Consider the following 14,649-nt stretch of genomic DNA (forward strand, 5'->3'; position numbering starts at 1 on the left):
TTCTCCCAAAAAAATATATTTTATTCATAACAAATCCAAATAATTCATATGATGTTTGGCAAGTGAAAAATATTTTGACAGACAAGCCAAACTTGGCTTCTCCCATTCCTTCAGACAAGGGTAAAAGAATGATCCCTCAATGCTCAATCCCTTCAGCCTTCAAACTGCTGGCTTCTGATGTAACTTCAGAAGCTCTGATTCAATTCGCTGAGATTGGCCGTTCTACCCTCTCAAACAAAATAGTTCATTTGTGCTCTCACACATTGTGATCCATGATTCTACAGATCTTCATACACTAAAATCAAGTATAGACTATTTATGAATTACAAATGGATCAACAATGCATAACAAACCCATCATTGAAATAATCGAACATAATCTCAATGACCTCTGTTGGTCTGTTTTCTTTATATTGAATTGTATGAATCAGGAACCCTCTACACATGATTATACGCATCACGTCAGTCAGTTTCATCAAATCCCTGATAATCATTCTGCGATTGGTATTGGCATTTGATGAAGCCATCTTCTCTGATGTACATATATGCAAATGTGCGATCAACTATTCTTCACAATGTGTTTCCCATTTGACATATTTGGAGGAGTTTCTACTCCTGGGGTTGATCCATTGCTGCATTGCTCTTCAAAACCTACAATGGGGTTTGCGTATGAATGGTAACAAGGCAACCTGGACAATGATTACCTAGCACATTAGTTCTGCAATGTCCAAAATTTTTGGTCCCTCAGACATTCTTAGTTTGATTTACCTGCTTGGCTTTATTACTTCATCATCTATTGTCACTTGCTCATCAAATATGTTGCCTGCAAAAGGTCTTATTTACTGTCAAGTTTATACCTTAAGAAAGAACAAAGTATGAAGCTCAGTTCGTGCTTTTAACTTGCTGTCATGACATTATTGTAAACATGACCAGGCTGTGTCTCTTTAAAGAAACATGAACTTTAACACATACAGGAAATATCAGGGGAAACGAAAAGCTAAAAGCTTTTAGGTGTTCTTTGACGTGTCGTATCATGTCTCATTCAAGTTTTCACGTTCTAAAGGCTATATTGCTGCCATCCCATTGTGTCAAAATACGTGTATGAAAGAAATGAAATAAATGAAATAGGCTAACATTATGAAACTACAAGATGATAAGATATTTTATTTTCCTTACAATATCACATGCCATTACAATTTCATACACTCTTAACATATATCATCTCACTTGTCCAATACTACATTAGTGGCACGAGAACTGTTTTCCTAAATTGCTAATACTAATTCTTATATTTTAAAATAGGAATGCTTTGATTGACTGCAGATAAGAAAGAAAACATCATCTCACATAGGACTGTAGATTTGAACGTTACCAATCTGAATAGATCGATAGAACCAGTTTGAGATCCAAAGAGAGAGTGGTCAAGAGCACAAAAACCAAGTGCAGGAGAGACTATGCAATAAACGCTTTTGCTTCAAATCACATCGTTGGTCACAAATTGATGTCAGAATTATGAAAACCATAACCCAAAAGAAACATGATATGAACTGTGTCAATATATTTGCCAGCATTTGCACAGCAGTTCTTATACTGAAATCGAGGAAATTTATCATACAAGTCACAAGCTCACAATCTAGCAGTGAAAGCAGGCGCCTTAAATTTCTTTAAACTTAACTTGTCATCATATTGCATATCCATTTGAATGAGTATTGTTGCATACCTCCGTTTAGGGTTTTTCCAGAGAAATACTTGGCTATCAAGCGACGGGTGTAGTCAGCCTCATATTTTTTAAACCTTTCAATGTAGTGTGTGCTATCCAGATCACTACAAAATGAATTACAAAAATAATTATCTTCATTTGGACAAGGAACTTGAAGAAATGTAATCCATCTATCCAAGGATACATGTCATACAAATACAAGGTGCATATTATATGGAACCATAATTACATTTTTAGATGTAAAATTAGATTCTTTTGTGAAAGAAAAATTCTCAAAAATGTAGATGAATTGATTCAAAACAGAGGCAAATTAGGGTAGTCACCTGTTTTCAGAATATGTCCCAAGGGAAAGGGGATGGATGATGGGGCTTTTGTATGGCCATATTATTTTGACTAAAAAATGAAGTTACATGATAGCCAAAGACAATTTTAGTCCATTTTAAAGATATCCCCAAGAAAGTTAATTCTGTACAGTGAGATTTGAAATGACAATAGTTTTATCAATCATAGTAGTAAAGAGGAATTAAAGTAAACTATATATGCAAGGCAAGAAGATAGAGAAGGAGCAGAAAGCTTCTCCTTGCAGGATACTCAAAGGTCAAAACCAAACCTGAATGGTTAAAAAAAAGAAAGAAAGAAAGAAAGAACAGGCAGTTTGATGATGCAAAACCAGGCAGGACCAGTAAGTTCCATGAACACTCTCATTTGCATAATCTCAACCATGCCACTTTCTTGCTTATTTCTTCGTTCAGTTCTATTTAATTTTTCACTTTGTCACAGTTTATAGTTCCAGCTTCCAGGTATTGTCACTTTGTCTTGTCTTTTCATGCTATTTAGCAAAATCTTTTGTAGTAATAGGTCCTGCATATCAGACAGATATCTATTCCTTGTGTGCATCCAAGTCGCGAAAACTAAGAAGTTCAGTCAATAGTCACTTTTTCCTAGCTTTCGTGCACAGATAACAATATCTTAAAAAATTAACATCATCACATCAGAACATTTTTGTCAGATCAATAAGGTTGTATTTTCTCACACTTTCTATGCTGCATCCATTAAGAAAATTATTAGCGTTTCTTATTGTCCTTCTGAACCGCGAAAGTTGACTATAACATGACTTTGCTTTTAGTTCAAATGTTCAACAGCATACAAGACAGACGCATTCACTTGATGAGGATGCAATGTAGGTGTATAAACATATCCTTTTTCTTCCTTGATCATCTACTTGAAAATATTGAATCACAAATACGTTCGAGAACGGGATTTCAAAGATTCAGGTGGAGGAGAATATACAGGAAAGAGAAGCTCAGTTTCCTTTCATGGTAAAAGAATAAGGCCGTCGAAAGAGAACTGGGTAGGAAATACTTGCAATTTCTATCACTCCCTCCATTTTAAATGAACTTAAATAAAATTCAAAAAATCTAGTTCGGTTCAAGATCGCGTAAAATAACTACACACGAAGCCAAAAACTTAATAAGGGGAAATAAAAAAGGAAAAAAAGAGAGAAACGGATGTAGAATATTACTCGAGACCATCGGTTAAATCAGGCTTTTCGTCGCCATTGCTCTCAGCAATTTCCGCCTGGCAAATATAAGCGAAACCCTTCAAATAATTAGGGGGAAAAAAAAAAGCAAATCCGAGCGTGCATGAGGGAAGAAGAAGCATGCGAGGGAGTCACCTGGTTGGTAGAAGGGGAGGCGGAGTTAGCGGAATTGGAGGCGGAGAGAGGAGGAGAAGGCATCGCCGCCATTTTGTTTGGTGGTTGAATTTCAGAAGGAACAGACCAGATAATGCTGCGATAGTTGCTCGTCTTTACGCTTGCAGCAAATAAACGAATTTCACTCACTTGCCGATGATTTACTATTACACAATAGACCTAAATATGATGTATTAATTAATATTAATAATAAAATGGAAAATGAAACATCATATTTTTGAAATGAGGAATGGGGAGGGTCGCCAATGGTGTTAAAATATAATATTTTTGGAATAAGTGTCACTCTCTCTGGTAAAAATATAAAATATTTTTTAAAGAGTTGAATGTTAAAAAATATAAAATATTTTTAATCTTTTGAAATGTAATTATTATCTTTTTTTTTTAAATGTCTCTATTGATAATGACTTTATATTTATTGTAGGGTATTTAATAGGGGTAAATATGAAAAAAAAGAATTAATTAAAAAGTAGATAACTACTTTATTGAGGGTGAGATTTGATTAAAAATGCCTTGTATTTTTATATAAGAAAAGTATCATATCATGGCAACGTACTGTCAACGATGTTTTGAATTAATAATATAATATAATTTTATTAAATAAATTAAATGGCGGTTATAATAATTATAAAACCCTTAAACTTAATGATAACAAACTCATCTAGATACCAAAAACAGAAAGAGGAAGATATAATTGGTAAAGACTTGTCCATGTGGATCTAAAAAGGGAAAATCACATTTAGCAATACTCCTCAAAGGAATTAATCACAAATAAAAATCCATAAAAAATAAAATATTAAAATGAGAACATGACTTTTTTTTTGAATGGGACTTATTATTGGTCATTATCTGTAATTAATCCTCTTATGAGGGGGCTAGATGTGATTCTCTCATTTAAAAATGGTATAATCAAATGATGCATACATTCATCTGTGGGCATTTTTTAAAATTTTGCTTTGTCAACATCAAAGATGTTGAAATACTAGACATTTACTCACATTCCACCATGTCATCACCATAGAGCTCTCACCCTAAAAATGTTACGGAATTTAGTGTATTTAGTGTTGATGTGATAATCAATTATTTAAAAATCAGATTAGACCACGCTAACGACTGGGTCAACATGAAACACTTATTTTGGGGTTAGGTCGGATTAAATCGTTGTGGATTGGCTTTTAAATCAAAAACTTGATTTAGTTCTTAAAAACTGAACAACTCATAAAATGACCCATCTACCCTTTCCCTAAAACTAAAATGATGCATGGACATAGAGCAGAGCACACATTTTCAACTTTGTCCTCCTTCTCATCTCATTCTCTACAATGGTGCAACTACGGCTACGCAATTGATGTTGACCCTCACTCAAGCCCCAATCAATTGATGTTGACCATGGCATACACCGAGCTAAGCAGCCAGCGATGCTAAACTCTAAAATTCATCCTCCCTTCTTCTTTGTCTCGTTGATTGTTTTGTTTGCCTCTACTCATTGCTACCAACTGATCCCCATCACCATTCCCTTCTTCTTGTCCAATCGTCTTTTGAGTTTTGATATTCTTCTTCATGTGTCTACTTCATCATCACAGTAAGATTTTTGTATTTCAAGTCCTTAGATATTAGAATCTTTAGGTTGACATCATGTGAAGATTGTTTTGTTGCCGAATAGAAAAATTATTCGTGAAACAATTCACACCCCTTCCTCATGTTGCATGTACTAATCCATATAGAAAAGGTATTTGTCTTACAAATATTTTTGCTTATGCATATGTCATGTTGAGTGGGTGTTCACACAAACTCTGTATGTGTTTATGAATGGAGAACATGATGGAGTAATTAGTCTTATTAGGCTAGTCATATACAGCCTCTAGAAATTCACTCTTATTGTACTTTTGAATATTCAATTGCTTCATTGCCAATATTAAACATACTTAGCCAAGAATTGGAACTTTTTTCTTAAGCATGTCCTCTGCTGTTTTATATACAAAGAAATTGATAAATATGTGGATTGAAAATTTAGATCTGCTTAAGACTTTAATGTTAATATTTTGCATTTCATTAATCCTTATTGATGGATTAGATTATATAAAGAGTTTAACTCTGTATGCTTTTACAAAGTATTTTTAATCTATGAAAAAGAGAATATTTAATTGTTTATTAATTGATATAATTTCATTAATTTATATATAAAAAACTATTAATATTAATCTTTGTACTTGAAACTCATTAATGTAATAGAATACTTGGCATTTATTCGGGCTTACAAGTTGCCTTGATCAATGGAAAAATTGCAAATATATTACAACTATCAACCATAGAACCTTGTTTGTGTAGTGTGACCTGTGGATATTCTTGCAAATATAGTGGATTAACGTTTATTAGTTGGTGTATTGATCGATGTTTATATGTTGAGTAGGTCCCTTGATGACAAATATAGATTTTTCCTTGTAGAAAGTGACATTTGAATATGCTTCAACTACTACATCAATACAATTTGTTAGATCAAAGATAAATCCTATATGGGAGCATTGTGCTAGGGTCAAGCTCCTAGATGGCAAAGTTCATTTAAAATGTTTGTACTATGCAAAAGAAATTGGTGGTGGAGGGACTCACAAAATGAAACAAACACCTTACTAGAAAGAAAAGGGATGCAATAAGTTGCAAAAAGGTACTTGCTGATATTCGCTATCGAATGGAAGAAAATTGGAAGGAGATTAGAAAGAACAAAGGCAAAAAGCAAGATAATTATGAAGAGGACAATCCATATGATCCTAATGTCACACCATTAAAAAGCAATAATAGAAATTCATAAGAAGTTTTTGTTCCTCAATCTCAAACCCCAAAGGAAAGACATTTAAAAATTCAAACTCAACTTGAAAATAGAAAGGCACCTAAAGATAACTATAACCTCCCTGAAGTTAAACCACAAATTACTCTAAAGCATAGTTATCCGAGGGTTTAAAAGAAGAATTTTTTTAAAATTATTTCAAAGGAATCCTAATTTGTCATTTCAAATTTCAAATATAATTTAAGGACTCCAGATCAGAGTTTTAAAAACAAAGCGAAAGCTTGGAAGACAATGAGACCCAAATAATGAGTTTTTTAACTCAAAACAAATTTTCACACAGAATTTGACACGTGCGCCGCGACGTGAGGCGCTATATGTCACGACACATTACACAAAATTTGACAGATCAGTGTTATCATTTGACAGCACAAGGAGCGAACTTCTGACGAGTCTAAAATCTTCGTCTGATGTCTAATTGAGGTGGTTTTGGTGCCCATATAAAGCTTTCTCCTAGCTCTAGCTAATGACATTGATTTCATACTCAAATTCATTTTTTATCAAAAGTTGGACACTAAAACTCATTTTGACACATGTTTACAAAATTTCTCAAATTAAGTGTCGCAACTCAACCACATGTGCTAATAGCCTACACCAACCCTCCCACCATACTCAATGAATTCTTGTGGACTCGTGCAACACACCACACACAACCAAAAACACTTGTTTCACAAAATCACCACTCAACCTCAATTTTCACAAAATACAGAGAGGGAGGAAAGGTTGTACAAAATCAACCATTTCATTCATATTTCTCAAAAATACAAATGTTCCTACTTGCACAAGTATTTTGGCCCTATCCTTAGGTTCACAACAAAAACTCATTAACTCAGGGCACAAAATACACTAGTTAAATATAAAATCATGCAAGTAGTACACCAATCATGACAATTAATCCTAGTTGGCAATTACATTAACAAATACACATGTAAATAATAAAAGAGAGACATATAGAGGATTTACTCCACTAATCCTAAGCCTCAGTATGTTTTCCCCGACTTGGATCCGATGAGCTAGTCCTTAAAAATATTGAGAATTGAGGGGTGAGTACAACTACTCAATAATCAAGTTTCCCTTAACCCGTACAGTTACAAATTAATTTTAAATAGATGCAATTAAGCACATAAACATATATTTCACATAGAATTAGGCCACGGTTCACAAAACTAACAATCATATGACCAGACTTGTCACAAAATATTATATCATGTTATTTTTAAAAACATAACTCAGGGTAGCAAAAATAACAACCATGCGCCCTTAACACGTGCCATACCACAAAACTAACAATCATGTGGTCGGACTTATATGCATGATCATATGCCAACCTCATATCCTCTTGTTACCTCCGACACAAAATCGATGGCTATCACGAGGCTATGTCCTTCACGGACTAACCCAGCCTTCTACTTGTGAGGAGTTACTAGGCCAGGGTTAACTCAATCACTTATGTAATCCAGTTTCTCCCAATACTAATAACCATAAGGTGTCATACCCCTAATCTAGCCTCCTTATGAATCAATGAAGACTAGTTAGATTTAAGTCCCTCATAAAATAAGTAGGATAGTCCAGAATCAACCATAGGACAAGGGCTACCTTTTGATTCCAATAGTCGGTGCCAAGGCTAGTTACCAATTCTAACAGTCACTGCCAATACGACGTGAATTTCAACCAATCTACTCCTCTCCCTAGGCGAACTCCCACCAATGATCATGTTACGCACATTTCACACATAATATGCATTTTAACAATCTTTTCTCAACACATGAACTCATATAACACAATTACTCTACACTTTAACACATATTTCATCACAATTCTCCACCCTTATTCGTAATTCACAATTAATTTCATAAAACATCAAGGGTGGTAGAAATCAAGGTTTTCTTTTAAAAGAAACCATTTCACAATCACACATTTGCCAACATGCATAATTAACCATAAATCACATTTCACAATGCAATTAACAGACAACTATAAAAATTAAGTTTCTTCCAGTTACCTCAAACCTTTGAGAGGTCAAAAGTTTACCCCTTACTATAGCAACCTCCCCAAGCTTCAACGAGTTCGAATAGTGCCAAAACAAACCTCTCTACAACCATATCACAAGGATATCATTATTACTTAACTCTTGAGCATAAAACTCCACAAACACTATTTTATCAACTCATAACCACTACCCATTCATACCCAATAGGCTCATTAGATTTTATTAATGTACATTATCATTAATAACACCTCAAACCATCATTAATGCACATTAACCTCTCCTAACTACCTCATAAATGTCAATTACAGATATTAAATGCTCCTATGGACCAACCATTTCTAAAATATCAATGTGGTGTTCCAATATATTAAATCACTCTTATTAATCTCATTTTAACCAATGGAATCGGACCCATACTCGTATGGACCAAAAATCTATCTCCCAACTCAAACCCTATCATAAATAATCATAAATGAGGGAGAGAAAGGAAGAAGAAAGCATCATGATCTTACCTTGGGTGTTTGGAAGCTTCAATCTATCAACAATGAGACCAAATGTAGTGCCCTAGCAGAGTTAAAATGAGCTCTTTGTTTTCTTCCTCTTCTCCTTCTATTCTTTTCACACAAAAATGAATCAGATATATTTAATTTTTGGCTGTGCGCTGCGGCGCATGCTGCCGTCCGCCGTGACACATGGCATAGAGGAGCCCGCTACATTTAAATTGTGTCCGTGAGTGGAGTGGACCAACCACACAACACGGCGTGTGGCACAGAACATAACTCTTCACATTTTTGTCATCTTTCCTTGCCCGAGTGGCCCACCATCGATCCGGACCCACTTCTAAGGCTGAAATCACAACAATTATGCCAAGTTAAGCTCCTTTGGCCACACACCTCATTAACTCACTAACTATCCTAATTAAGTTAATAAATCAGGGTTAAAATTTTTTGGATGTTATAATAACTATTTTGCACTAAGAACAATCCTAAGAGCACAATCAGTGATACAAAGTGCACTTATAGGTAAAGAACCTATACGTAGAGTAGACTTAGCTATTGCTAAGTGGATGTATGATTGTTATATCCCATTGAATGTTGTCAATTCAACATACTTTCAATCTACGATTGATGCAATTCTAGCCATTGACCTTGGTTATAAAGGGCCAAGTTTCCATCTAAAACATTCTCCCTTGTTAAATATAATTAACATTCTAAATCCATAGCAATCAAGAGATTAACTCATAAAGAAATTACCAAATTTATAATTTAAAATAACGGGATCTCAAGTTTTCATAATTTAAAGTAAGTTAAAATCATTCATTAGACCTTTAATCAGAGTAAAATAATGTTATAAAAATATGAGATACCTTAGAGGAGTGAAAGGAGTTGAAAAATCTCAAGTTGTTAAAAATAGAATAGTACGCCATGGCTAGTGCACCATGCATCGTAGCTTGTCACTCTCTGTGTGACGAGCTGCATCATGTTGCGTACTCATGATAGTAAATCCTGCTATCATTTGATAGCATATTCAGTCAACTTTCAGTGTGCCCTATTTCTCTGTTTGACATCTAAATGACATGATTTAGGTGTTTACAAAAAGCTTATAAATAATCTAGCTAATGGCATAAGTTTTATTTCCAAATCAAGTCACACCAAGAAGTTAGACAACCAAACACATTTTCACAATTTTTCTCAACTTTCTCAATAAAAAGGGGTGTCCAAAACCCTACACAAGTGCCAACAACCATTTCTAATACTCACATCATGCTCATTAGACCTAAGGCTACTTGTACAATATACCATATGTACAAATACACCACTATATAAAAATTTCACTTCTCAATCCATTTAATATCAAAAATAGAAGTGGGAGGTTTTAACATTACATTTCATTAAAAATCATTCATATCATATTTAAAACAGCCTTACTACGCTTGCATTAATATTTTAGCCCTATTAACATTTACAACTTATCATAAATAGTATCTCAGGGCTCAAAATACATTCCAGACATCACAAACAACTATATAATGCAAGTGTAAACAAAAATGTATCCTAATTGGTAATATTCAATCTATTATACAAAAATAAATGGATTAAAGAGGCATACAATAGGAATACTCAAATTCCTAAGCCTCTAAAGCCTTTTTTCTTTTTACACCAGAGCTAGACCCTGTAAAATATTAAAGAAGAGGGGCGAGTCTAGTAACTCAGTAATTAAAGGAAGTCCACTCTATACAATTGCATATCAATTGAATAAACACATGAGATTGAAATTGATTTTCTTAAAATGTACACTAACACATGTAACACAAATTATTATTTCTCGATTAACTCATTCTCATCTTAATCACAAGATACATCGCCATAAGACATACAGACATGTGACAATGACCTAATTTATTATTTTGACTTGCCATACACTTAAAAAACCATATGACATGTCATATAATCACATATGTATGATTAAACTATCCTTATACCCTTCTTATTTTCTCTGACTGAAATCGTGGGCTATAATATCAAATAGATCTCTGCCTGTGTGACTGGACTATTAAGCTCACTAATTGTAAGGTTTGACCTGTCCAAAGACCATAGGACTCACTCTCGGGCCATGACTTTTCCTATTCTCAAATCCTTGATAAACTTATAGAGATAGTTAAATTCTTATCCCTTGATAAATTATGGAACAGTCTCTCAACAAACTATAGGACAGGCTATGTCCTCGTGCATTAGAAAGCAGCTAAAAATATCATATAAATTTTTAAATACTCATCTTCCTAGACGAATTCTTACTAATTGATCATGCCATGTACGATACTTCTTCTTTTCACAATTTCTTTTATTCATTAATAACACATTGGGTTTACGATAATACACTACCCAAGTGAGTATCAATCTTATTATCACATATACCACATATATTTACCATTTTCCATTTCAACACAATTATCTTCAACCTATTACACTTAACCACCGTCCAAATATATCACACCATTCATCAATTACTCATTATAATACCACATTAAAATTTGACATTCATTTCAAATTCACTTTCACATCTTTAGTTCACATCAAGCAAATATACTATCTCATATTTTATAACATGTTTACATATTCACACATCACAATCATACAAGCCAAGACATACATTTTACCTTATAATGCAATTAATAAACAATTACCTAAAATAGAATTTGCCTAATTACCTCAAACTTTTGAGAGGTTAAAGGTTTATCCCTCAATAATTATCTTTCAAGCTTGATTTCCCAAGCTAAAATGGTGCCCAAATGCTCAATCGATATTTATTCACTTCTAAACTCAACAACATTGTCAAGAGCACAATTTCAACTCTCACACTTTCACTTTTACAACATCCAACACTCTTATTTCTCGCTTTTGAACTTACCCATTGGGTTTAATAACTTCTTTAGTTTCCAATAGCATCATTAATCATTTCCAATGCCATTAATGTCCCAAAAATCTCCATTAATCCCAATTAAATGCTCATTTTCGAGTATTAATGAGGCTCACCAACTTAAGATGTCAAAATTCATTTTTTCAAGGTTTAAATACTCTAAAAAACTCCAATTAACTCCATTTAAGTCAATGAATTTGGACCCATAATCTATATGAATCAAAAATCATCTTTCATTTCCAAACCCTAATAAAAAACTTCAAGAAAGTGGAAGAGAATGGAAGAATAACACCAAAATACTCCCAAATCACCAATGTGACAAACCCTAGCAGAGTAAAGATGAGCTCATTCATTTTCCTCATCATCATCATCATCATCTTCTTTTTGTCTTAGTTTACGAGGCACAAGGAGGCCCTTTTGCTTCAGTGGTCATTTATGTGTTGCAGCGAACATGTTGTATGCCGCGACATATGACAGACATAATTCTTTATGTTTTCCTCCTCCTTTTGATACTCGGGTGGCTCAACTTTATTACGGATCCATAATTAGGGCTAAAATTACAACTAATTACATATATTAGATCTCTCTGACTACACACCACATCAAATCATTCAATTTTTATAACTAAACTTGATTAATTTCTTAATAATCTAATAATTAAAATTTGAGATGTTACACCATGCTATGAGAACCAAACTATTGTTTGAGACTAAAAAGAAAATTCAGTTATTAGTTGATAGTTTTAGAATCTTTTGAGAAAATAATAGTTGTATAATCATGGCTGATGATTGGAAAGATCAAATAAATAGACAATTGATTAACTTTCTTGTCTACTCTCATAAGGGAATTATTTTTATTAAATATGTTGATGCATCAAGCATAGTCAAGAATGCCCATAATTTGTGCAACTTGTTCATAAAAATGGTTGATTTTGTTGGAATTAGAAATGTTATGCACTTGGTACCTAATAATGTAGCTAATTATAAAGTTGCTGGGAGGTTTTTATATAACAAATTTTCTTTGATTTTTGGGTCTCCTCATGCTACATTGTTTGAATTTGATTTTAGGAGATATTGGTAAAATGAAGGTTATGAATAGCTTAGCAACACGTGCATCTATGGTGTCATAGTTTATTTACAATCATGCTTTTTCCCTTGCTTGGATGAGAAAAAGAGAAGGTTGGACAAAAATTATTTGTCCTAGAGTGACATGGTTTAGTATCACTTTATTGCATTGAAAATTATTTATGAGTACAAACATGATTTGCAAGCCTTAGTAAAGTGTTTACAAGTTCTAGATACTCAAAAGGGGAAAAGGAAAATGATGTGACTTTGATTGTGTTGGATAGTCATTTTTAGAATGATTGTAAAATTGTGGTCTAAATTATTTCATCACTTATTTGATTATTAAGAATTGTTAATGCTGATATGAGACCTTCACTTGGGTATGTACCTGATGGCATGTATAAGGCAAGAAAAACTATCAAGAATATATTAATGAACAAAAAAAATCTTGTACAAGCCTTATATAAGGATTATAAGAAAAGGTGAGATACTCAACTTCATCAGAAGCTTCATGCAACATCTTATTTCTTAAATCTTATATTCTTTTATGATAAGCAAAACTTTTCTAAAGAACTAGAGGTTACGGTTGGATTTTTTGATGTTTTGAGTAAGACAGTCACTACTAACAAAACTAAATTTGTGCAAGAAAGTTTGTTGTATTAAAATAGAGTTGACAGCTTCAATCATTCTTTAGCCATTTCATCTACAAACACACTACGGCTAGGTAAATTTTATTTTTTATTTAACTATAATACTTCTTATAGTTCTTACTTATGTTTATCTTGGATGCTAAATTTCATAGATGAATGATGGAAAATGTTTGACGATAGTGCACCAAATATTAAAAATTGGCAATGAGACTATTGAGCCAAACTTCATCTTCATCTGGTTGTGAAAGAAATTGGAGTGTTTTTGAAAGAATACATTTTTAAAAAAATAGGTTGGAGCATAAAAGGTTAAATGATCTTTTATTTATTCATTACAATTTTCGTTCGAAAAATAGGTATATTATTTAATCATTGCTAAACTTTACTCCAATTTGTTTAACATAAGTTTAATTATGAGTTCTTAACTTCTAATACTTTCGTATTGTGATGTGTTTTAAAGTTTATAATAAGAAAAGATCTTTTGATCCTAATAATTATGAAAGTATTGATGATATTGAGTATTGGATCATGGAAGGTGAAGATTCTCTTGCCCTTAATTATGATGAGGTAGAAGAAACCACGCTTTGTGATGATAAAATAATTCCACAACTTTCTATCAATCAAGATGAATGTTTGATCTTTGATATTTTTGATTTAGTCAAGTTATTTTATACTTATATTATATGTTACTTATTAATTTCAATAATTGATTTGTTACACTATTTAATAAAAGAAATAATGAAGAAAGAGGCAATGAGGTTTAGGTTGAGTGTGGATGTTTTATCATGGAAGGATTTAATTTGGGATCTTTTTTCCAAGAAGATATTGAAACTTATAGTGATGATGATTTTAGGAAATTCATGCTTCACTTAATCATGATCCACTAATCTTTGACAAGTCATGAACATATAAACATGATGTTATGCTTGTTTAAGTTGTTGACGTATTGTGTTGTTTTGCCTTATTAGTTGTTACTTTGTAATATGATGAATTTGACTACTTGACTTGTTATTTTAATCATTTAATGTTATGTTATATTATGTAACTTGTTAAGTTATGATAAACTTAAAATATTTAAATTTATTTTTAAGTTAAATAGAAATTTCATATTTATTTCTTATATTTATATTATTATATACATGTATAATTTTTTAAATTTAATTATTACGTTACATGTTTGACTATTGGTCCAATCCAATTGAACTATATGAACTGTAAATCATTGGCTTTTTGGTTTAATATTCGGTTGATTTTGAAAATAC

At 32.7% G+C, this 14,649-nt stretch overlaps 1 protein-coding gene across 1 annotated transcript; it reads right to left on the bottom strand.

The window, feature by feature from the left end:
- Nucleotides 1–3,552, bottom strand: LOC129307953 (uncharacterized). Its single transcript, XM_054948906.1, has 5 exons — nucleotides 3,395–3,552; nucleotides 3,242–3,297; nucleotides 1,720–1,823; nucleotides 768–822; nucleotides 1–688 (listed from the first exon to the last, which is right to left on the bottom strand). Exons 1-5 carry the CDS (start codon nucleotides 3,464–3,466, stop codon nucleotides 559–561), a joined length of 417 nt encoding a protein of 138 aa, XP_054804881.1. The 5' UTR covers nucleotides 3,467–3,552; the 3' UTR covers nucleotides 1–558.
- Between the last annotated feature and the right edge of the window lie 11,097 nt (nucleotides 3,553–14,649).

The sequence above is a fragment of the Prosopis cineraria genome, unplaced genomic scaffold (assembly GCF_029017545.1).
Source record: "Prosopis cineraria cultivar Desert tree isolate PC_DT_omini unplaced genomic scaffold, ASM2901754v1 PC4, whole genome shotgun sequence".
NCBI lineage: Eukaryota > Viridiplantae > Streptophyta > Magnoliopsida > Fabales > Fabaceae > Prosopis > Prosopis cineraria.

Coding starts and splice junctions, on each gene's coding strand:
- LOC129307953 (XM_054948906.1), bottom strand. CDS start 3,466: ATGGCGGCGATGCCTTCTCCTCCTCTCTCCGCCTCCAATTCCGCTAAC. Junction 3,298..3,394: donor CCTCCCCTTCTACCAACCAG/GTGACTCCCTCG, acceptor TATATTTGCCAG/GCGGAAATTGCTGAGAGCAA. Junction 1,824..3,241: donor GATTTAACCGATGGTCTCGA/GTAATATTCTAC, acceptor TTCATTTTGTAG/TGATCTGGATAGCACACACT.